Below are 21,955 nucleotides of genomic sequence, written 5' to 3'. Positions count from 1 at the left end.
AAAGCAGGGCTCAGAAGAAAACTGTTCCTAACATTAGAACTAAGTGCTGTGCCCATCCTGGTGGCCCCAAGACAATAAATATGCAGGGGCTCCAAAGTACCTAGAATCTTTGAGTCTCTACACCGCTGGTGACGATACTATTTACTCAGATTACAGGTGGCCACTTCTCAGCTTTATGGCCTTCAGGGTCCTTAAATCTGGACTCTGTTTTAAAAAAAGAAGAGAGAGAGAGAGAGAGAGAGAGAGAGAGAGAGAGAGAGAGAGAGAGAGAGAGAGAGAGAGAAGAAAGAAAGAAAGAAAGAAAGAAAGAAAGAAAGAAAGAAAGAAAGAAAGAAAGAAAGAAAGAAAGAAAGAAAGAAAGGGGTGTTGAAAAAAATTTCACATGTGGAGAAATAAAAATGACAGGATTTTGACGTGCCTAAAACCACTGAACAGGACAAGCAGCTCCGCTCACTGTGAAGACAGACGTGTCCTTTAGTCACACTGCCCGTGTAGCCCCTCAGTGCCCTGTGAAACTCTGCAGTTTAAACAGAAGCCCACTTTTAAGGCCACTTCAAACATGGGCATTTGGGGCAGCTCTAACACCTAAGTTCCCTTCCAAACACCTGAACTGAAATATCAAGCAGGGATAAGCTGAATCCAAGTCCTCTTCAAAACAGCCAAGATGGGGTTCTGGGCAGACCACTTGGCAGGCTGCTTGCCGAGCACGCACAACGCCTTGGATTTGATCCTGAACACCACAGAAACCGGGCATGGGGGTGCGGGCCTGTAAACCCAGCACGCAGGAGGTAAAGACACTCAGAAGTTAAAGGTCATCCTCGACTATATGGCAAGGTCAAGGCTAGCCTGGACTATATGAGGCCTTATCAGAGAGAGAGAGAGAGAGAGAAGGGGAACCAGGCATGGTGGTGTATGCCTTTTATCCCAGCACTCAGCAGAGGCAGGAGGATCTCTGTGAATTTGAGGCCAGCCTGGGCTACACAGCAAGCTCTAGGACAGTTGGGATTACACAGAGAGACCCTGTCCAAAAGAGAGAGAGAGAGAGAGAGAGAGAGAGAGAGAGAGAGAGAGAGAGAGAGAGAGAGAGAGAGAGGTGGGAAGGGAGGGAAGGAGGGAAGGGGGGGTCCAAATCAGATGCTCAAATGCCACAGTTACGACAGGATCCAAGCTGTCACTAGCTACAGTCCTCACGACCAACTCAGAGCGGCATTTCCCTGGGCAGCAAACCTAGCAGCAGCTTGTGCTTTTTCTATTGTTTTTTAATAATTTATTTATTTTTATTTTATGTGCATTGGTGTTTTGCTTGCATGTATGTCTGTGTGAGGCTGTCAGATCTTGGAGTTACAGACAGTTGTGAGCTGCCATGTGGATGCTGGAGTTGAACCCGGGTCCTCTGGAAGAGCAGTCAGTGCTCTTAACCCCTCAGCCATCTCTCCAGTCCCTTTTGTTTTGTTTTTTGAGACAGGGTCTCACTGTCCAGTCCGGCTGACCTGGTGCTCACTATGGAGAGCAGGATGGCCTTGAACTCAGACGTGCTAGGGTTCAAGGTGAGCACCACCGCACTGTGCTCAGACTGTGATTTTCTGTCAATCAATCAAAGGGAATGAGAACCTTGAAGACAAGCTGTCAGATGAGAGGCGACACCTTTGGACGCACACATAGAGAACAGGAAGAAGTGGGGGGCGGGGGGTTGCTTGCAGAAGTGCTGTGGCTATTGTTAGGCACACCTTGGCAAATGATAAAGTTTCGTGGCTTGGTCTCTTAATTTCCCAGAGGGCTGTCTTCTTAGAAATAGTTGCAATTTCACATTCACACTAACCACCAGACATCCAGTCACTATTCAGCTTTCATCATCTTACGGAGATATATTTTGTTTCTTTCAATCAGGTAAGAGCTCCATCTCTTTAATCCACATGCTCACACTACTCTTCACTCCCCCACCCCCTTGCAACTGGTATTGTCTGAAAAACAAGGTCATTTTCTTCCTATAGTTTTCTTTTTTTTTTTTCCAGAGCTGAGCACCGAACCCAGGGCCTTGCACTTGCTAGGCAAGTGCTCTACCACTGAGCTAAACCCCAACCCCTATAGTTTTCTTATAGTCTGTATATTTTAACTTTTTACTTTAGAAAAAAGAGCATCTCAGACCTACAACATTATTTCACTGGTGTCCTGTGCCACCAAAACCACCCAGCTTCTCTCTACGAAGTCCTTGCTATTCCCAGATGCACATTTGTCCCCAAAATACTGCCAGGACAAGTGTACTGTTCCTCATCAAAGAAGGGGGTGTCATGGATACAGAAGAACCCAGAAGGTCTCAATTCAACTTACATATCAATTTTCTTCCTGGGATGAGGCAAGTATGAACTTGTCAAATATCATGCCTGTGAAATCATTGGATGCAGTGAGCTTTGCAAAGACTCAGACCAACTTGTCCAAGTCTCCAGGCGAGGACACATACATAGTGTTGAGAAGAACTGATGAGACACCTTCATCAATACACCAGCGCCCCTCCTATTCAGTTTAGGCACGGGTGCTTATCTCCTTACCTCTTTTCTTCCTACTGAACAGGAACTTTATGCTCAATGAATTCCTCTTCCTCCAACCCCTCACCTGACAAGTATACCACGTCATTCACCTCCAACTGCCACGCAAAGCATTCCCTCTCTGTAAGATTCAGCTGGACCCTCTCTGGCTCCATAAAGCCTTTCCCAGTGACTACGTCTGAATTCCTGTAGTCCCCAGTTAGTATCCTATATAGTAACTATATGTACCTAAACCTGCAGCTGGCTTCACAGCTGTTTGATATGTCACACACACACACACACTGTCAACATCTGATGAGGGTCTTCCATGCACAAGGCATCGACCTTAGTCCTACAACTCGACTCTGAGCACCAATGAAGAAAGGCTCTCTTGTGACAGTGTCCCCGTTTCAGAGACCATGAGGACTAAAAACGTACAGTCTGGGGTCAAGCCCACCCCACTGTGACTCCCAGACTCACAGCTCCTAAGTAAATTCCTTAATTTCTGAGTTCTCATTTTCTTCACTGGCAATAGGAAATGACAATCATCTCTCACATGGCCATGTTGTCAGGATTAAATCCCATAGTGTTCCATCGCATTTCCAGTTCTCTATCTAGTTTCTAACTAATTCCTCATACCTGCTCTTATCCATTATTAAACTTGAAAGAAAGTAGACAGGCAGAGTCAGGCAGAGTCAGACTCTCATGCTACTGTGGAGTCTAAGGAAAGGGATTCTACCTGGGAGAACCAAGAGAGTTATCAAAACAGCGCCTGTGAGAACCGCAACGTGCGTGCACGCGCGCACACGCACACACACACACTGCTTGTAAGAGACCCAGGGTCTGGGAGAAATGCTTCCCTGTGTGAAAGCAAGTCAAGAGTATTCTCGAAGGACCACACTAAGAGCAGCCTCAGGGGATCTGTGTCTCCACACCAGGTTCCTGGAGATCCCAGAAGACCTTCTTGGGGAAAGGATCCATGGTCCTTCAGCAAAACTCAAAGTATGTTTGCCAGGCCTGGGAAAGATTAAAGCTTTTGTCACCACAAAGTGTGGGGAAGCTTTCCTGCAATGGGAGAGTCTGGAAGAATTTAGAAGAATCCGTACCCATCAGCCTCTTTGTATAGGCAAGAAAACCCAATGCCAGGGACTGCTCAAAGCGATATAACTACCAGGAGATCCAGAAGTGGACTCCAAGAACCTTCATTCCCAATCTGACGCTACCTTTTAACAAAAGCAAAAGAACACTAAAGTAATTTAATATTGGAACTTTCAGAGACAAATTAGAACTTTGAGTAGATTTCCATGTCAGGGCAACACCAGGGTCTCTACAAGTCTAATTGGTTTTATTAGAAGATCTGGAAGCTTCTTTAGAGCAAAATGGTCTTCCAGTATTAAAGATACCTGGGAAGTTACACCCGGATGGTCAAGGTTTCCTAGGTAACAGAGACAGATCCAGCCAACTTTTCAGTTTTCAAAAGGAAAGGCAAGTGAAAGGCTTTGTTTTTGTTGTTGTTTGTTTGTTTGTTTGTTTTATTTTTTTGAGACAGGTCTTGACATAACCCGGGTTGACCTTGAACTCACTATGTAGCCAAGGACAGCCGATGATGGACTTAAACTCCTGATCCTCCTGCCTCCGTCTTTTGAATACTGGGATTACAGACATGCACACCATGACCAGCAGAAAACATCCTTTAACATCATGACTATCACAATTTGAAGGTAGATTTGTGAATCGTTAATTTCAATCTTTTGGGATACCAACTCTCCACAAACATGAACACTGGCCAGAAAAACTGTCTCCTCTCAACCTCTGAAACACCAGAGGCAAACAAGATATTATACTAATAAAAGAAATAACCTATAAAATAGACACCCTTAGATTCCCTATAAATTGAAGTAGGGGAAGAACAAGAATCGGCTTCTGAACCCTAACATGGAGTAAAAAAGCTCTTCATGAGCCTGAAGGCATTTCACCTTGTTGCCTGGATAGGCGAATGAGAGCTCATGTGCAAATACACACATCCCAGCCACGTGCACAGGAGACACTGTAAAGCAAACTCCATTATAGGGACTGAGTCACAAGAGGAACAGGGCAGAGCTCCGCCACTACCAAGACATCCAGTCCAATGTCTTCATTTGACAAAGAGGAACCTACAGCCCACAGTCTCACCTCCAAGTGTGGTTGTGGTTGTTGCTGTTGTTGTTGTTGTTGTTGTTAGTATTTTACTCTTTTTGGCATGGCATGGAAACCTTAGGAAGTGGACCTGGTTGGCAGATGTAGGCTGCCAAGGGTGGCCAGAGCTCTCTGCTATCTGTGTACACCGTGATGTGAGGAGGCTTTACCACATGCTCCCACCACCATCTAAGGGACACCATTGCTGTCATGCCTTCCTTACCGGCGGAGGGAGGGGGACCGCCACCCAGCTCCCTAATAAACACTCACGGAGGCTTATTCTTATTCATTAATTATGAATACCTGGCCTTCGCTTGGCTTAGTTTCTCGCCAGCTTTCCTTAACTTATCCTATCTACCTTTTGCCTCTGGGCTTTTCTGGTTCCCTTACTTGTGTAAATCTTATTCTTACTCTGTGGCTTGCTGTGTAGCTGGGTGGCTGAGTGGCTGGGTGGCTGGCCCCTGGAGTCCCCCTCCTCCTCTGGCTGTTAGATCATAGATCTCTCTTTCCAGATTTCTCCTTCTGTATATTCCCTCTGCCTGCCAGCCCCGCCTGTCCTTTTCCCTGCCTTGCTATTGGCCGTTCAGCTCTTTATTAGACCATCAGGTGTTTTAGACAGGCACAGTAACCCAGCTTCACCGAGTTAAACAAATGCAACATAAACAGAAGCAACACACCTTAAAATACTAATCTACCACAGAGTGTTGTCTAACACACAATGTACACTACTCCCCTTGCCTTACACCCACGGCAACACAGATTCGGTCATCACACCTTCCCCCATCCTTGACAGTAAGAGTCAGAACGCTTCTACTAGACGGCTCTTGCACCCCACCACTACCTGCCAGAGCCAATGTGCGAGGTAAAAGCCATGTTCCAACCTTGGGCTTACACATGGCCAGCAGGCTCCATCCAGTGTAAACCTAACTCATAGGAGCCAAACCTGTCACTGCCAAACCTCAGGTGAGCAAACAGAGGCAAGACACGAGTCTCCGTGTGACTGTGTATACAGACTCACCTGGAAGGTCTCCTGCCAGTCAATATTTAATAGCACCCTTATCTTTCTCAAAGGGCCATGGGTTAGAGGGAAATGGCGTGGTTACCGAAATCTATGTACTCCCAATCATCTACGAGCATTTTTAAATGTTTGAATGCATGGCAGATCCAGAAGGAAAGGGCAAAAGAGTGAGCCATTCACCAGGAGTTTTCATGTATAAAGTGACTTTCAAATCATGTTAAATACCAATCACTCTTAAAACAGCTACAGCAATCACTATTGTGAAAGATTCTAACTTACATTTTATTCATTTCTTGAGGGAGGGGAGGTGCACACAGGCCATGGTCTATGCATGGAGGTCAGAGGACAACTTGCAGGAATCAGGTCTCTCCTTCCACACATGAGTCCTAGGGATTGATCTCAGGGTTTCAGGCTTGGTAACAAGTGCCTTACCCAGTGAACCATCCTTCCTTACCTAGAGTGAGCCATCCTTCCAACCCCATTTTTTTTAGATATCAGGTTCAAAATGGAATTTTCTTTGGAGTGTGGAAAGAATTGTTATATCAGGTTTTTATCGTTTTCCTGAGGGGGGGGCATGTGTGCATATGAACCACAGTGAACATGTGGCAATCAGGGACACTTCTGTACAGTTGGTTTTCTCCTTCTGTCTTTGCATGGCATGGGGTCCAGGGATCTAAGTCAAATTGTCAGCCTTCTGCAACAAGAGGCTTTACCCACAGGACTATCTCACTGGCCCTGTAAGTACCAGATCTTAAACCAGTTTGAAAAGCGCAGCATTATCAGATGCCAGGCTCATAGGAATGTACTCGGGGCTGGCTGGCTGGCCAGTACCCAAAAAGCACCAAGCCTGATAACCTAAGTTTGATGCTCAAAAGCCACATGATGGAAGGAAAGAAGAGACACCCACAGGTTGTTCTCTGACCTCCACCTACACAGGAACACAATACACACACACACACACACACACACACACACACACACACACACACACGCGCAGGCGCGCGCACCAAAAGAAAACCTAAAAGGTTTTAAATGTAAAAAAAAAATAAAGAATTGATGCTAATTATAACTTTTTAAAGTAATTTAGCATTACATTGTAAATATATGTTAATACATCACATTTATGTTGCTGAAACATAAACCTTTTTCAGGATGTTTCAGCTCTATGTCTTGGATAAGAACTGTGCCTTTTGGAGTTTATGTTTACTTTCTACTTAGAATAACAGAAGTGAAACCGAACGTGTTCTTAAGAAAAGGAGCTCTGTCTATTCTGGGTGGGACTTTCATTTATCCTGACGCAGACAGTTAAGTATTTATTTTAAAAAGTCCTTGGTCTAGAAAACAGATATCAGCGATGTCCATGATGGAAGATACTGATATCATCTCACAGGAAGTCAAAGTCTATACCTGGCCAAACATAACCTTAAAGGAAGCGTATCAAGATGCCGAAAGGAGTGATTTCCACTGAGTGCAGAGGCGTTAAACTCTTCATTTGCTGATCCAGCTTTCTGATTTCCTAAGGTGGCCCAACGTTGCAGATGATTATAGGTTCCCGTGTTAAAAATAAATAATCAAGAAAAGAATCAGCATGTTACCAACACATCACTGGCTGGGTGCGGAGGTGGCAGGGTTAATGGACATGCCAGGTAGAGACAGCACGTGCAGAAGCCTCAGAGCAGGTTCCCACCGACAGAGGTGGGTCTGACCCCATGCACAGGAGTGTGGATAATGCTGCCTCCCCGGAGCTTCCCCAGAAATGAGAGATGAGACATGAGCTCTGTGCCTGCTGCTGCTGCCTTTTCAACTATGAAAAGTACAGCCTTGTGATCAGGGCCCCTCCTCTGCAATCAGACTGCCCGGGGAGGACACTGTGCTCAGCCACTCTCTGGGTGTGTGACCTGAACAAGTCAATCAACATCCCTGGTCCTGTTTCCTCATCTATAAAGTGGGAGTGACACCATCATCTACCGAGTGTGACTATGAGGATTAAGAGAGATGATTCACCGCAAAGGCCCAGCATACAAGAAGAGCACAATCGATGTAAGTCACTATTGAGGACAAGCCATGAAATGCCAGCCATCAGGTACACTCCCAAAACCATATCACTGGGTCACAAACAACCAGAACACAGTCCAAAAGTCAAATCTGTTCTTTCCCTCCTTCTTCCCTGTAGGGGATGCACAGTGTTGGCTTGCAGACCAGTGCAGAGAGGTGCCTGAAAACACAGGACGCCCTGATAAAAACAAGTCCAAAGGCCCCACACTGTGGCCAGAAATCCTGCTTCCAAAGCTTCAGAATTTCTAGTCTCCGGCCACAGCTGCCAGACAGTGCCTTTGGCAAGGAGGTGGGTGACTGGAGTGTGAGCTTGGACTTGGCGAGGAGACGCTAAACCAGAAGGCCTCCAGGCGGGAAGCCCCACGAGAGCCAAGTACTGAAGCAGTTCGTCTACCGGGCTCTTCACGAAAGGAGCAGTTCCGCTGTCCTTAGCAAACTCACGTTAGAAAAGCAGACCTTTCATGGACAAGGACGCCGCCCGCCCGCCTGGCTTTGGAACTCTGAAGAGACAGGCTGATGTTGCCCTACACTAAAATCTCTCCAGTCCTTTACCTGTATACATTAAAAAAAAAAAAAAATCACTCTACAAAGTTCCATATAAAAGTTCGAGTATAAAATCCAACTACAAAAGGCTGCATGACTATTTTAAGCTAAACACATTGCATTTGCATGTGATGAAACCTTCTTCAACCTTATGATTAACCCAGTTCTCCCAAGATGTAAACACATGTCTTAATGTCCACCTATGAGGAAATGGTTATATTACTATATTAATTATGTAGCTAAATAACCATGTTGCAGAGGGTGACCAACCACCTCCTCCAATCGCTAGGAATTGTCCCAGCTTTACCACCACATGCTGGGAAACCCCCCTCAGTCCTGGGCAAACTAAAATGGTCCCAAAATACTGTCAGAAAAAAAAAAATGACAAAGGGCAGCCTTTCAAATGCAGAAGTACTAAGTGTCAAGCTTGTTTGTAGCAATAGCTCCAAGTTCCTTTTCACAGCAGAAGACCAAAAACCACAGCAGCTTCTCCCCCCCCCCCTTACTTTTTAGTTTTCCCAAAACAGTTAGACACATCCCTTCTCTTGCTTGACTCAGAGGTCACTGCAGGATTGGCCACCCAGCCAGTTCCAGCCTTCAGTGTTTTGTAGGACAGAAAATGTCATTGGTGATCATGTCTCACTTCAACTACATCCAAAAGCAAACCAAGACGATTCAAGCTATCAGCGGCAAGAATGTGTCCTCAAACCAAAAGGCAAAGAGCTGTCGCCAAAGGTCGAGATTCGCCTTACAAACGGGCATGGAAGGGACCAGGGAGAGTGTGGCTGCAATGGTGACAGCGTCCCTCTGGAGAGAGCAGGCTGCCCCACTACAAACTGAAGCAGGGATTCCACACCGGTGCTGGCTCTCCATCCACAGAGCAGAGATCTTCGCAGCAGGAGCTTAAACAAAGGGTCGTCAGCCCGAGTAGACGAGGACACGAACCAACTTCTAAGAAGTAAGCTTCAGACCAAGAGCAAGTCTATATAAGGTCGGAGAAACATACTTCCTGGGCCTAAAGAAACCCAGAAACCATCTTTTCTCACCACGGCACCCACCCCGCCCTACCTCCACCCCACCCAGTCTTCCTCTGGCTTTGTCCCCAAACAGACTGGTGGGTTAAGGTGTTTTTGAGTCACAGAACGCCTTGGATCTTCCTCTATGTCAGGAGACGAGTCCAATGGAAGTTACACCTCTTTCTCCCTGGTGGCAATTGTAGTTGACTGGGGGGAACAAAGGGGGTGTATTTAGAAACACTTTCAAAGACCAACGTCTTTGAAAGCCCTGCTCTGACATCCTGACATCCCTGTGCCGATGAGGCCAGCATCCCACACCTCACCAGGGCTAATGTGCTTTAGGAGAGAGAGCTTTCTCCTGTCCCACTTCAACACATCTGCCAAAAGGGAAGAGGTATCTCTAGGCCTCAAGCCTGCTGGGGCTGGAGGAGCCTGGGAGGGGACACCACCAGCCAACGGCTGAGGGTCTTGAGGAAGCCTTGCTTGCTTCTCCAGGTCAGCATTTCTACTTAGAAGATAAGGGATTCAGGATGGGTGGTTTGTATCTTTACAAGCAAAACTCTCCATGAAATTCTTTACTAGGTAACATAACAATGCTTACTAGAACCACATTATTTAGGAAGGAACAAAGCATAGGAATGGGTACCATCAACGCCGTCGACAGGACCCGGACTCAACACAACGCAGGACTTAAAACAAGCCACTGTCTTCGACATTTGGCCAAAATTGTGAACAAAGGCTAGAGGAAATCCTAATATCAATTTACAAGCACTTTCAATGCTCAGGAGCCAATGAGGAGGGGCAGGTTCGTCACAATCCACAGCTGCTCTCCCTGCTAAATTTAACTAGAGTTTTTAACTCGGTGACTTCTGAATGGGGCGGGGGAGGGGAGGGGAAGGGGGGCTGTAAATGCTGAAGTAAATTCGGACTAACGGGCCAAACAAATCACCGTAGGTCGCTGCTGCAATGGGCTGTATTTAAGATGCAGGGCATTCAGGCTGGATGCTAACTAGCGAGGCACCTCTTTAAAAGTTCGAGGTGTTTAATGGCAGGCGCCATGTGTCCAAGTCAAGACAGCCTCCATTATCAGGCCCCCAAAACAATGTTCATTTCACTGGGGATGAATATACCCGGGCCTGGAGGAGTATGGTCTTTCCTCCTTTTTCATGGAAAGAGCTGGAAAGAGGTTTGGGTTTTTTTGTTAGTGTTTTGTTTTTTGTGTGTGTTTCGTCTCACAACTTGCTTGGGCTTCCATGAGTGTCAGTATCCAGACGTGTAGCAAGGGCTGTCAATGGGATTCAACAAATAATTCCATTGCTTCGAGCAGAACTTCAGGGCTGCCCGGTGTGATGTCTCAGCCAGCAAAGCAACAAAGCTGATATCGGGCACCAGCAAGGTCTGCAAGCTCACCCTGAGACCTGACTTCACCTCCTACTGGGAGATCGAAGCCGAGCGCGCAGCGTCTCTCAGCTCTCAGCAACCCCATCCCGCACCCCACACCCAGCCGCTGGGCAGCTAAAGAGGAAGTCGGGGTGTCCTATGCAACGGATGAAGACAACCGACCGCACCGGAGCGGGGAGCGGGCCAGTCTCTTGCCCGGCGCGGGAGAGGTCCGGAGCCGCGAGCCTCTCTCCCGACGTCCACCTTCCTCCTCCTGACCCCGCAGACAGCCTTCCCCGGGGCAACCCCAGGCTGACTGCTCCCGAGTGCGCAGCGCGGCCCGGAGCTCGGCTCCCCCTCCCCCGGTGCAGCGGCGGCCCGCGTCCCCCCGCGCGCGGCGGCGGCGGCCACTCCCGCACCCCGCCGACCCTCTCCAGCCAGCGAACGCGCACTTGCGACGGCGGCCCAGGGCGGAGACTGCGCGGGAGCTGAGCCCCCGCGGCCGGCCGTGCACGCTCCGGGCTGCGCGTAAACAGCTCCGGGCGCGCTCCGGCTCCGCTCCGCGCCCGCCGCGCCCCCTTCTCCGCGCTCCGCGCCCCGCGCCCCTACCTGGTCGCAGAGTTTGAGCACTGCCATTCTTCCGCTCCCGCACGCGCGCGCGCGCGCACATCCAGCTCTCCGCTCCGCCGATGTCACGCCGGGAGCCGGGGACGGGGAACGGAAGGCACGGCCCGGGGGAAGCCGCCAGGAGCCCGGCTCCCCAAGGTGACAGCCCTCCCACGGCTCCGCCGCCGCCGCCAGCCGCCCAGAGCCCAACCCCGGCTCGCGGGAGTCGCAGCCCGGCCCGCCCGCCTTTATACAGGAAGTGCCGGCCGCTGCCAGCTGGGCCGCCACTGACATCACCGCGCGCTGCCTCGCGCCGCCCGGGCCGACGCTGCCTCCTGCCGCCCGCAGCGGCTCCTCGCAGCCCCGCGGGCCCCCGGCGCCCTCCCGCACCTGCCTGCACCCGGCCCGGCCAGAAGCCCGCGGTCGGTGGTGGGTGGGTGGGTGGATGGGTGAGAGAGTGAGGGCGGCTGACGGCGACCCTCCCCAGCGATCCCACCCACGCGCACGCGACTGATGGGCAAGCCCTCGCAGACACACCCCAGGGGCCCAGAAAGCTTGCCGCTCCCGGCGCCACCAACTTTCACCCTGGAGGCTGCGTCACACACACCCCTTTCCCTCAACCTCTTCCCTCATCGGATTGCCCCCCAGCGGCTCCAAATTTCGGCCACCCGGCCACACGGAGGATGGTCTCTTTGTTTAACATAAAGGAGGCCCTGGGCTCATGATTCCAGTTATTTCTCTAACACACAGAGACTAGAGGGACAGGAGCCAGCTCCTAGCTAAACTAGAATGATAACCTGGGCTTGGGGCTGGAGGTGAGTGACACGAAGGGAAGAAAAAAAAAAAAAACAGTTCTAAGTTGCTGCACAGTCCTGGCTGAATTCAAGTCCTACAAGTTCGTAAATTGCTATGCTCCACCCCACCCCCAGACAGAACGCAGCTGTCCAGCAGCCTGGGTTTCTAATACAGTGGTAGCAATCCGTAGTAAGTACTTCTGAGATCTGGGGAAATACTTATTAATTCAGGCAGTGGCTAGGTATGGGGGGAAAAAATGGGGCATGCGCAATTAAGATACTGGGCTGGCTAGTGTTTACCTCAGCTTGACACAGACTATAGTCATTTGAGAAGAGGGAACCTCTGTTAAGAAAATGCTCTCACCACACTGACCCGTGGGCAAGGTGCTGGGGCATTTTCTTGATTAGTGTGAGAAGGCTCGGCTCATTGTGAGTGATGCCACCCCTGGGTGGGTGGTCCTGGGTGTATAAGAAAGCAAACTGTGCAAGCCATGAGAAGCCAAGTCTGTAAGTAGCACTTCCCTTCATGGCCTTCAGTTCCTGCCTCCAGGTTCCTGCCTGAGGTTCCTGCCCTGGCTTCCTTCAGTGATGTGGAAGTGTAAGCAGAAATAAACCCTTCCTTCCCCAAATTGTATTTGGTCATTTTTTTTTAAATCACAACAATAGAAACCCCAAGTAAAACACTCACATAAAACCAGATAGTTATTGCTGATTGATATAATTTCAAACTGAAATAAAGGATCATGAGGAGAGATACTTATGAAGGAAAAGACCAGAGCAGACTGGTGGATAAGGGCAGGCGTCCCTCAGAGAGGGGGAAAGCTGAGATCTGGAGGAAGAAGTTAAGCAGGGAAGTGAGAGGTGGTGCACTCCCAGGGAACCATAGGTGCCCCTAGCAGGCCATGAAGCAAGCCTTCAGGGCTGCTGAACAACAAAGTAGAGCTAGCTAGTGTGCCTGGGAGATGATCAAATGCCTGCTCTGCAGTCCCTCACAAGCCAGCTGTAGACTCTTCCTCCCCATTGGCAGTGCCTCACCAAAGACTTGGTGGGGAAAGGGAGTGAGAGGCGTGGCTTAGCATCCTTGCCTATCATCCACCCGCTCTGGCTGGTGAGCCGCTAAATCCCAGAGCTACTATTATCCGCCCCAGAGATTGTGGTTCAACTCATGCAGAAAGGGGGACCCGAGGAAGCACCCTCCTGGGTCCCCTTCCTTGGCCACCAGTGATAAGCGGACACACTCCCCCCACAAAGCCATTGTTCCAAGACCCTTCTCAAACACAGCTCAGGTTGCCTGCGGTGTGTATGAGGCCCTCCCATGCTGCAGGTCCACAGACTGGGTGTAGATGAGGCGCCTCCATGCTGTAAGTAAATAGGACAGGGAATTCCCCAACTAAATATGACCCTATTTCTAAAAAGGAGATAACAAATTACGTCATTTGACAGATTCACTCAAGCTCTGCTTTGGGTCATCATAGGTATGCATACACATGAGTTCTTGAGTCAGACTCAGTCCCCAGCCACCCACTTGCCCCCTCTCTTTCTGAGACAGTGTCTTGCTATATTCCTGGCAGTCTGGCCTTGAACTCTCAATCCTATTTTACATCCCAAGCGTGTGCTGCCACAGCAGGCTGTCGTTGGAAGGAAGCGGATCATAACCCTAGGAGACACTTTCTCTTACAGAAATAGTAAGTAGTGCTTTTAACATTGCCTTCACTGTCCTGAATTGAAATTCAAACATAATACTATCTACTTACACAGATTTGTTTTAAAATTCAATATCCTGCCCTAATTAGGTAATGAATGAAAAAAACAAATGGAAAGATACAGTTGCTGCAATATTTCAACAGGTAAATGATACATACCGCTCAACCCTACCAGCAGACAAAACAGTAACACTGTGGATACATTGTGGCTGAGAGCACTACCAACGCAGAGCAATCTGAATGTGCAGTTTCAGCAACTCAAATGTCAAAATCAGAATGTCCACCATCTCAGAACTGTAGACTAGTTCGGGAGTTCAAGGTCATCCTCAGCTACATCAAGTTTAAAGCCAGCCTGACCCCGTCTCCAAACAAAAAAAACATAAAAACAGCCATGGAAATGGCTCTCTCCTTGCAAGCCTGACAACCATCAGGCTTGATCCCCTGAACCCATAGAATAAACCAGATGTGATGGCGGCATGCATGCATCTGTAATCCCAGAAGGGCCACGGCAAGGGAGGTGAGGACTGGGGGAATGGGGCAGCTAGCCTGGGACACACCACACAGAAACAATGGGTCCTACCTCAGAAACAAGGTAGAAGGGAAGGACCAACTGCAAAGTTGTCCTTCAAACGGCATGTGTACCTTGGCATGCAGATGTACACACACACACACACACACACACACACACAATTAATGGTCTTATCATAGGCAAGATGTTGTGAAATTTGAACTGGCTGAGTACCTAATAAAAAGAAAACCTAGGCTAAACTAATTAACACTAGTGCCTTTCCAGGGAGCCTGGACTTACATGTTAAGGCATCTTTACACGTGTGTCTTTACACGAAGGTGCTGTATAATCCAGCAGTGAGAGCAGCGACAGAAAAACTCTGTAACAGGTGTAGATGGGGTGTGTGTGTGTAGAGGGGGGGGTGCTTCCATTGAGTTAACGCCCTGATTCCTGCTACAGTGAGATGCTGGAGTGGCCGTAGCCAAATGACACCATTTAATTGACACAAATACGTGAACACATGACATGGGCAGCAGAGACCAAGCAGTGCTTATCAAGTCTGATATCTGACGGTGACCTGGGCAAACCTAGAAATTAAATATGTGGGAAGACTTTGACGTGTCCCCTGATTTTTACAGAAGGCAAACCCCTGGGCCGGCCACCTGACACCTGGCTTGTATCATCACAGTGAAGTACTCCGTCCCATCCAGTCTCCACACTAAACCAGGTCACAGACACAGAACCCCTCGAATGAAGAAGTTAGCCCCCTTCAGGGGGACTCTAAATGTTGCCATAGATATACACTACAAATTCACCTCCGAGGAACCTGGTGTCATTGTCCAGGGAACCCTAGCTAGCACTAGGAAAAAGAAGCCCACACATTTCAGGGAGTATTTGGCACTTTCTAAACTCTTGGTAGGTTCCTGACATTCCAAGTACTCCCTCCCCCCGACCCTGGGTCCGCCAATCAAATCCAGGCATATGGCAATGATGACACATGGAGTTTTTACTCAGGTATAAATCACAGCAGGCCTATCGTGTAGTTACACATGTGGTCTATTCTTGACTATACAGCAGGAAGACGCACACTCCATAGTTAGCAGAGTCTAGAAGAATGGGGGTAATCCTGAGTCCTACCGAATGTAGACATCAGCACCACCATAAAATGTGTGGGGGATGCAGGGGATGGGGTACCATGAAATATCCTCATTTAACTCACCTGTGTGTCCTGTACAGCCTGTAGCAGGACTTCCGGCTACAAATTGTTGTTAAATCGAGCAAGAGCAGCGCCAACTGCAGCTAGTGCTATAACTTTGACAAATGAACATGGAGCTGGGCGTCTGGCATATGTCTATTGGGGGAGCAAATATTTGTAAGCCATTCTAATGTGTATGGACGGAGTGCATGAGTTCACCTTTACAGTCTTGCTGGTGTAACGTAAGCTCGCCTTGGTCACTGTGTTAAAGACACCTCGGATGATTGGACCTGAGAACAGAAAGTAAGTGTTTGAGATGCCTTAATAAGACACATGTGTGCCCGAGTGTGGGCTATATATACACTGCAGGGAATTCGCCACTTTATTGCCGTTTCTGGCGGTCCAGGGATCTGGCCACTGTCAGGATGTCCCCTGAGAAGTGAGAGCCAAATTGCTGTCCCTTAGACCACGGCTCTGTGTCAGCTTGATTGTTCCTTGTGGCTTCACGTGTTAATCCGCACTGAGAGGGTGGAAACGTAATCGACCTGTGGTATCTCAAGGTAAGGGCTGTACAGGTCACCTTGTGTGGAGGCCCCCCTTGGGTTGGGGCCTCATAGTTGAATTCTTGGTGGCTGTATAAAAAGTGGGAGGGGACCAGACAGACACCTAGACACAGCACACTCTCTGCTTCTTGCTGTGTAACGCCTGCCCTTCACCCTCTTCAGGAGCGGCCAGCAAGAAGGCCGGCACTAGGTGTAGCTCCCCCAGAACCCGGAGCCAAAATAAACCTCTTTTCTCTGTAGCACAGCAAGTCTGTGCTGGCGTGTTATGAGCAACAACAACAACAACAAAAAAAAAATGGTTGAAAGCACTCCACTAACAAGAGACATTATATTTGCTGGATCCCTCTGGATTTTGGAAGCAATACATACCACATCAGAATGTGTGCTTTGACCTACTTACCAAGTAACCCATAAAACAAGCTTTTTTTTTAAGTTAGGAATGAAAGGAAGAAAATAGCTCTACAGAAGGACCTTATAACTCAGAGGAAGCAAATATTGGAAAGGACTGTAGCAAACAGTGATGCTGTGCCGAGACTCTTGTGGACTTGATTAAAAGAGCTCTCAGGACATTCGCTCCAAAGCAAGCCACCACCCCTTACCCCCCCCCCCCCGCCCCCGCAGATAACTAATCCACTGGAGAAAAGAGGCCTGGCTTGCTAACTGAGTTTGACTGACGAGCCACGAGGTATCAAGTTTGCAGCCTCAGCTGCTCCTTGTGAACTGGGTGTGTCGGACCCACCCGGCCATGAGACTAAGTGCAAACCAGGGCACTGCCCTGCCCCCCGGCACGGAACTGGCCCGGAACAGACTGGCAGGCTCGGAACGCACCGATTGCCTCAGCAGGTAACTTAGCCTCACTTGATCATTACTCCCGGCATTCTTGTCTCCTTGAGGAATTTAAAAGCCATGGAAAAGGGTCTAAATTATAGTCAGTTCTCAGTGTGTGAGCACAAGCTGGCAATTCCGCCCTTACCACACCGGTGAGGGGTGCTCCTGATAATAGGGCTGAATGAAACTTCTCGGGGCAAGCAATTTCTGGCATCAAGCTGCGTGTCTCTGTCTGGCTTGAGGGGTGGGCAGAGACATAGATGTGTACGCCCTCGCAGATGACTGTGGATCGCTCTGCTGAACAGTCAGCAGCCTACAAAACCAGCAGAGATGGAAAGATTGGTGAAACGGAGGTTAGGAGGGTGTCTGTGTCCCGTGCGAATGCACACTGTGCAGAAGGGATGGCACTGGCCTCTTCTCTGCCCACTCAAATGTGCCTGCTTAAAGTAACCATAGCAGTCAGAAGTGGTGGCAGGTGCCTGTGGTCCTGGATCCTTGGGATGCTGAGACAAGAGGACCAGGAACTTAAGGATAATCTGAGAAACTTAGACTCTAAAACCCTAGACTCTACTAAAATGAAATAAATAAAATAAAACAAACAGAGCCGGGGAGTCCATGCACATGCTCAGTGTCATGGGCTTCTCTGCAGTGAGGCCAGCATCTGACATCAGAAATCAACCAATGACTTCTTATTTCCAAAAGAAACTAGTTGCCTGGTGCCAGTTGGTTATACTGGACTTGCCACCTTAATGTCATAGAGGGACAGTCATCCACCTTCAACAGAGGAGGCATATAGTGTAGATATCAGAAATCTCAAAATGTTTCTGGCAGTACTACCACCCATGAACATAGTTTGGACCCTATGATAGTCTGCATAATATTACTTCTTTGTGTGGAACTCATTTACAGCAAAGCAAATACAGAAATGGAGCCATTCATACAAATAGAATTTGCCTGTCTTTATCCTTGACTTTAGACCAGATAGATAGAGCTGACCTGGAAACATGATGGAAGGGCCTACTGAAGGCTGAGTTCTGGTGCCAGTTTAAAAAAAAAAAAAAAAAGCACAATTCACATTCCCTCTTAAAAGTAAAGGGTACTAAAGCCAGGCAGTGGTGGCGCATGCCTTTAATCCCAGCACTTGGGAGGCAGAGGCAGGAGGATCTCTGTGAATTCGAGGCCAGCCTGGTCTACAAAGTGAGATCCAGAACAGGCACCAAAACTACACAGAGAAACCCTGTCTCGAAAAAACAAACAAACAAACAAACAAAAGGTAAAGGGTACTATATATATTTTTTGGGCCAACACACCATTTATAGCAGTATTTATTCCAAAATACCCAGATCCAAGAATCAAGCATTGGCTTGTAGAACAGTGGTTTTAGGGTTTCATTCTCATCGTTACACAGAGAGTCCACTGTTGTTTCTGGTCCCTGTAAACTTGAGCTCTGTGGGGACAGAAGTCTAAATTCCCAACAAATGGATGTTTCTGGCACGGATCAAAGTTGTGGTTTGAATTGTAGGTCAAGACCAATACTCAGCCACATCAGTTCCCTCAGTCTGTGGGAGCAGCAGACCAAGAAGAGATTCCTGCTCTGCCTGGGGAGCCGATTCCAGCTGCCAGCAGGAAATCAGTCGTCTTCCACACAGAGCATTGTGGGTACAGAGAGGACCGCCTGTTCTAGAGTTTCTCTTAACATTGCAGTAGAAACTTGTGGAAAATTACTTTATCTGTTTGGGGTTTTGAGAAAGGATCTCACTCTGTAGCCCAGGCTAGTCCCTGACTCATGGCAATCCTCCTGCACTGGCCTCCTGAGTGTTAGGGTTACTGGTATGAGCCTCCATGTCTATCTCATGGATACTCTAACTGTAAATGTCCAGTGTATCATGGTCAGCCCTGAAACCATATGCACATTAACAAAAATGGACTCAACAGGTTGTTCATATATTTTTGTGTGCCTATGTGTGTAACAATGATAGTGGAAGAAGAGCCTATCAACTTGAGACATGGGAGGGGCTGGAGGTAGGGTAGCTAGAGGCTAGAGGGAGGAAAAGGGGGAAGTGATGAGAGAGAGAGAGAGAGAGAGAGAGAGAGAGAGAGAGAGAGAGAGAGAGAGAGAACTTAAAGTTGGATTCAGACTTCTCAGGTAGAAAAGAACAGGTGACAGGCAGGAAAGGAGCCTCTCCTCCAAGCCCTGTGGTTGACAGACACCTCTGTGTCTCTACTTACAGCTTTCTTCAGCTCTCTAATACTAATAAGTAATTCTCCACATTAAGTTATTATGTTAAAAAAAAGAATGCGGTCTGTGTTGCACAATATTACTTTAACTATGTAAAGATGTGTTACATTTGTTTATGCTGTGGAACTGTGTAAAGGTGTGTTACATTGTTTATGCTGCATTTGTTAACTATGTAAAGATGTGTTGCTGTTTCCGCCTTGCCTGCCTAAGGCACCTGACAGATCTAATAAAGAGCTGAACGGCCCATAGCTAGGCAGGAGAAAGGATAGGAGGGGCTGGCAGGCAGAGGGGATAAATAGGAGGAGACATCTAGGCTCAGGAGAAGGAAGAATGAGAGAAGGTGGAGACAAAGAGGCCCCTTCCCCCAGGGAAGAAGCCAGGCAGCTGCCAGACAGACCGACACAGAGAAGCAGTGAAAGCAAGATACACAGCCGTAAGAAAGGTGATAAGGCCTGAGGCAAAAGGCAGACAAAGAGAAACTTAACTTGGGTTAAAAGAGCTAGTCAGAAACATGCCTAAGCTAGGCTGAGCATTCAAAACTAATAATAAGTCTCTGTGTCATGATTTGGGAGCTGGTTGGTGGCCCCAAAGAAAAGGCCTGGCACAGGTCTGTTTTCCCTTTTCCTGATTAGATCCTGGCTAATACAACATAGTTACAATCCTAGAAGAAAAATCACTATATATTAAAACTTTAAAACAAAAACATTAGGTTTATATATAAAATGAACTAACTTTCAGGGTCAGATCATTAAACAGATTTTTTTTTAACCTACATAAATAGCCAATGGGACATTTGAAAGCCCATGTTTCAAAATGCTTTAACCCTCTAGTTTCTATCCAGCAAGTGCCTGGGCCCTCTCCTTCATCAAGAAAATGGAGGAGATTGTCTCCTCCAATCTCAGAAGTATCCACTAAGAGGCAATCCTGAGACCCACTACCCTAGTACTGGAGTAACCATAGCCTATGACTTTAATGTCTGCTCAGTATACTGTATCTCATTTTAATATATTGTGTAGTTTGATTACTTCCACATTTTTAAATTTTACTATTTTTTTTTTTTTTTGGTTTTTCGAGACAGGGTTTCTCTGTGTAGCTTTGCGCCTTTCCTGAAACTCACTTGGTAGCCCAGGCTGGCCTCGAACTCACAGAGATCCGCCTGCCTCTGCCTCCCGAGTGCTGGGATTAAAGGCTTGCACCACCACGCCCGGCGTAAATTTTACTAATATTAATATGTGTCTATATTCATATTTTTGATATGTTTCTATATAGATATGAAATGAACAAGAATATGAATATGTATCATTATAATGGAGGAGGCTGTGGTATGCTCCCAGTCCCCACCTTCAGGGCATGAGCATATATTCAAAATAGTGAAACTGGGGCTGGAGAGATGGCTCAGTGGTTAGAGCACCTGTTGCATTTAATAAAGGATCTGGGTTCCATGCCCAGCACCCACATGGCTGCTCATAACCATCTGTAACTCCAGTTCCGAGGGATCTGACGCCCTCTTCTGGCCGCTACGGGCACACTGACATACATGCAGAAAAAAAAACATCCATACACATAAAATAAAAACAAGTGATTTTTTTAAAAATAGTGAATGTTTGGGAGTATATGGAAGATGAGGAGATGAGAAGGAATAACTCACACAAAGGAGGTTTGAAAAGACTATATAGAAATCGATTACAAGCTTTCTAATAATACACATACATGTATAAAAGAGTTCAAATTGAAGGTACCCTACTATTGTTGGAGGTTTTATTCTCTTTTGGGGGGGCCACCACCCAGCTCCCAAATAAATCACACACAGAGGCTTATTCTTAATTATAAATGCTCAGCCTTAGCTTGGCTTGTTTCTAGCCAGCTTTCCTTAACTTAAATTATCCCGTCTACCTTTAGCCTCTGGGCTTCTCCCATTCTCTCACTTCTGTAAATCTTATTCTTACTCCATGACTTGCTGGTTGTATAGGTGGGTAGCTGGCCCCTGGAGTCCTCCTCCTTCTCTGGCTCCTAGATCTTAGCTCTGTCTTCCCAGTTTTCTCCTCCTATATGTACTCTCTGCCTGACAGCCCCGCCTATCCTTTCTCCTGCCTTGCTATTGGCCAGTTCTTTATTAGACCATCAGGTATTTTAGACAGGCACAGTAACACAGCTTCACAGAGTGAAACAAATGCAACATAAACAAAAGTCACGTACCTTAAAATAATGTTCTACTGCACCCTACATGAGGGATAATGTGCCTCTCAGAAGTCGCGTGTTGCCAAATACAAAGCCTAGTGCCGGGCTGGGGAGGGGAGGCCCCAGAGCCTGCAGAACAACACAGACGTTGCCCCTGCTCTAAGCTGCTCACCAGGACTGGATGGAGGGCCCTGTTGCTGGAGACGTCACACACATGCACACACTTTGGTCACGGTAGTTGGAGAAATCAAGCGGGTACTGCTATGGATGCTTCCTCTTGATGGCTAGCGTTCCTGCAGGTCCTCTGCAGGGCCCTGGAGGAGCAAAGCCATCAACAATCCACAGTGAGAACCCTATGAGCTGTGATCTGGAAACTGATGTGCATAGGTGCAATAATGCAGTGAATAATGGGGGAACAAGCCACTTTCTGGTTGGATTTCAGGCCCAGTCCGGGGGAGGAAATTCATGCCCGGCACTGTAACTGTGGCCAAGAACCTATAATTGGAGAATCTCATAGTCCCTGGGGGGGGGGGAGTCTATTTATTTTCATAAATAATCCTGGTACTGAGCTGCCTTCTAAACATGCATTTCTGTATCCCGAGACAAGGGATGCTTTTAGTCTTCAGCTCTGT

At 47.8% G+C, this 21,955-nt stretch overlaps 2 protein-coding genes across 3 annotated transcripts in view; both read right to left on the bottom strand.

The window, feature by feature from the left end:
• The window catches only part of Ankrd44 (ankyrin repeat domain 44), a 276,558-nt gene extending 264,975 nt beyond the window's left edge, over positions 1-11,583 (bottom strand). Inside the window, exon 1 of one of the 2 annotated variants that reach the window (XM_015993765.3) lies at positions 11,319-11,583. In XM_015993765.3, the coding sequence (XP_015849251.3) occupies positions 11,319-11,345 (27 nt within the window). In that variant the 5' untranslated portion in view covers positions 11,346-11,583. The remainder of the gene's footprint in view (positions 1-11,318) is intronic. The other variant, XM_006974874.4, reaches the window with a different exon arrangement.
• A 4,314-nt stretch (positions 11,584-15,897) lies between these two features.
• The window catches only part of LOC121821927 (uncharacterized), a 28,819-nt gene continuing 22,761 nt past the window's right edge, over positions 15,898-21,955 (bottom strand). The window contains 3 exon segments of the mRNA XM_042259692.2: positions 15,898-16,147; positions 16,818-16,965; positions 17,057-17,219. Coding sequence (XP_042115626.2) covers positions 15,898-16,147; positions 16,818-16,965; positions 17,057-17,219 — 561 coding nt within the window.

Source organism: Peromyscus maniculatus, chromosome 13 (genome assembly GCF_049852395.1).
Source record: "Peromyscus maniculatus bairdii isolate BWxNUB_F1_BW_parent chromosome 13, HU_Pman_BW_mat_3.1, whole genome shotgun sequence".
Taxonomy (NCBI): domain Eukaryota; kingdom Metazoa; phylum Chordata; class Mammalia; order Rodentia; family Cricetidae; genus Peromyscus; species Peromyscus maniculatus.
Note: the sequence above shows the minus strand (reverse complement) of the source record. Positions and strands in the feature narration are given on the sequence as shown.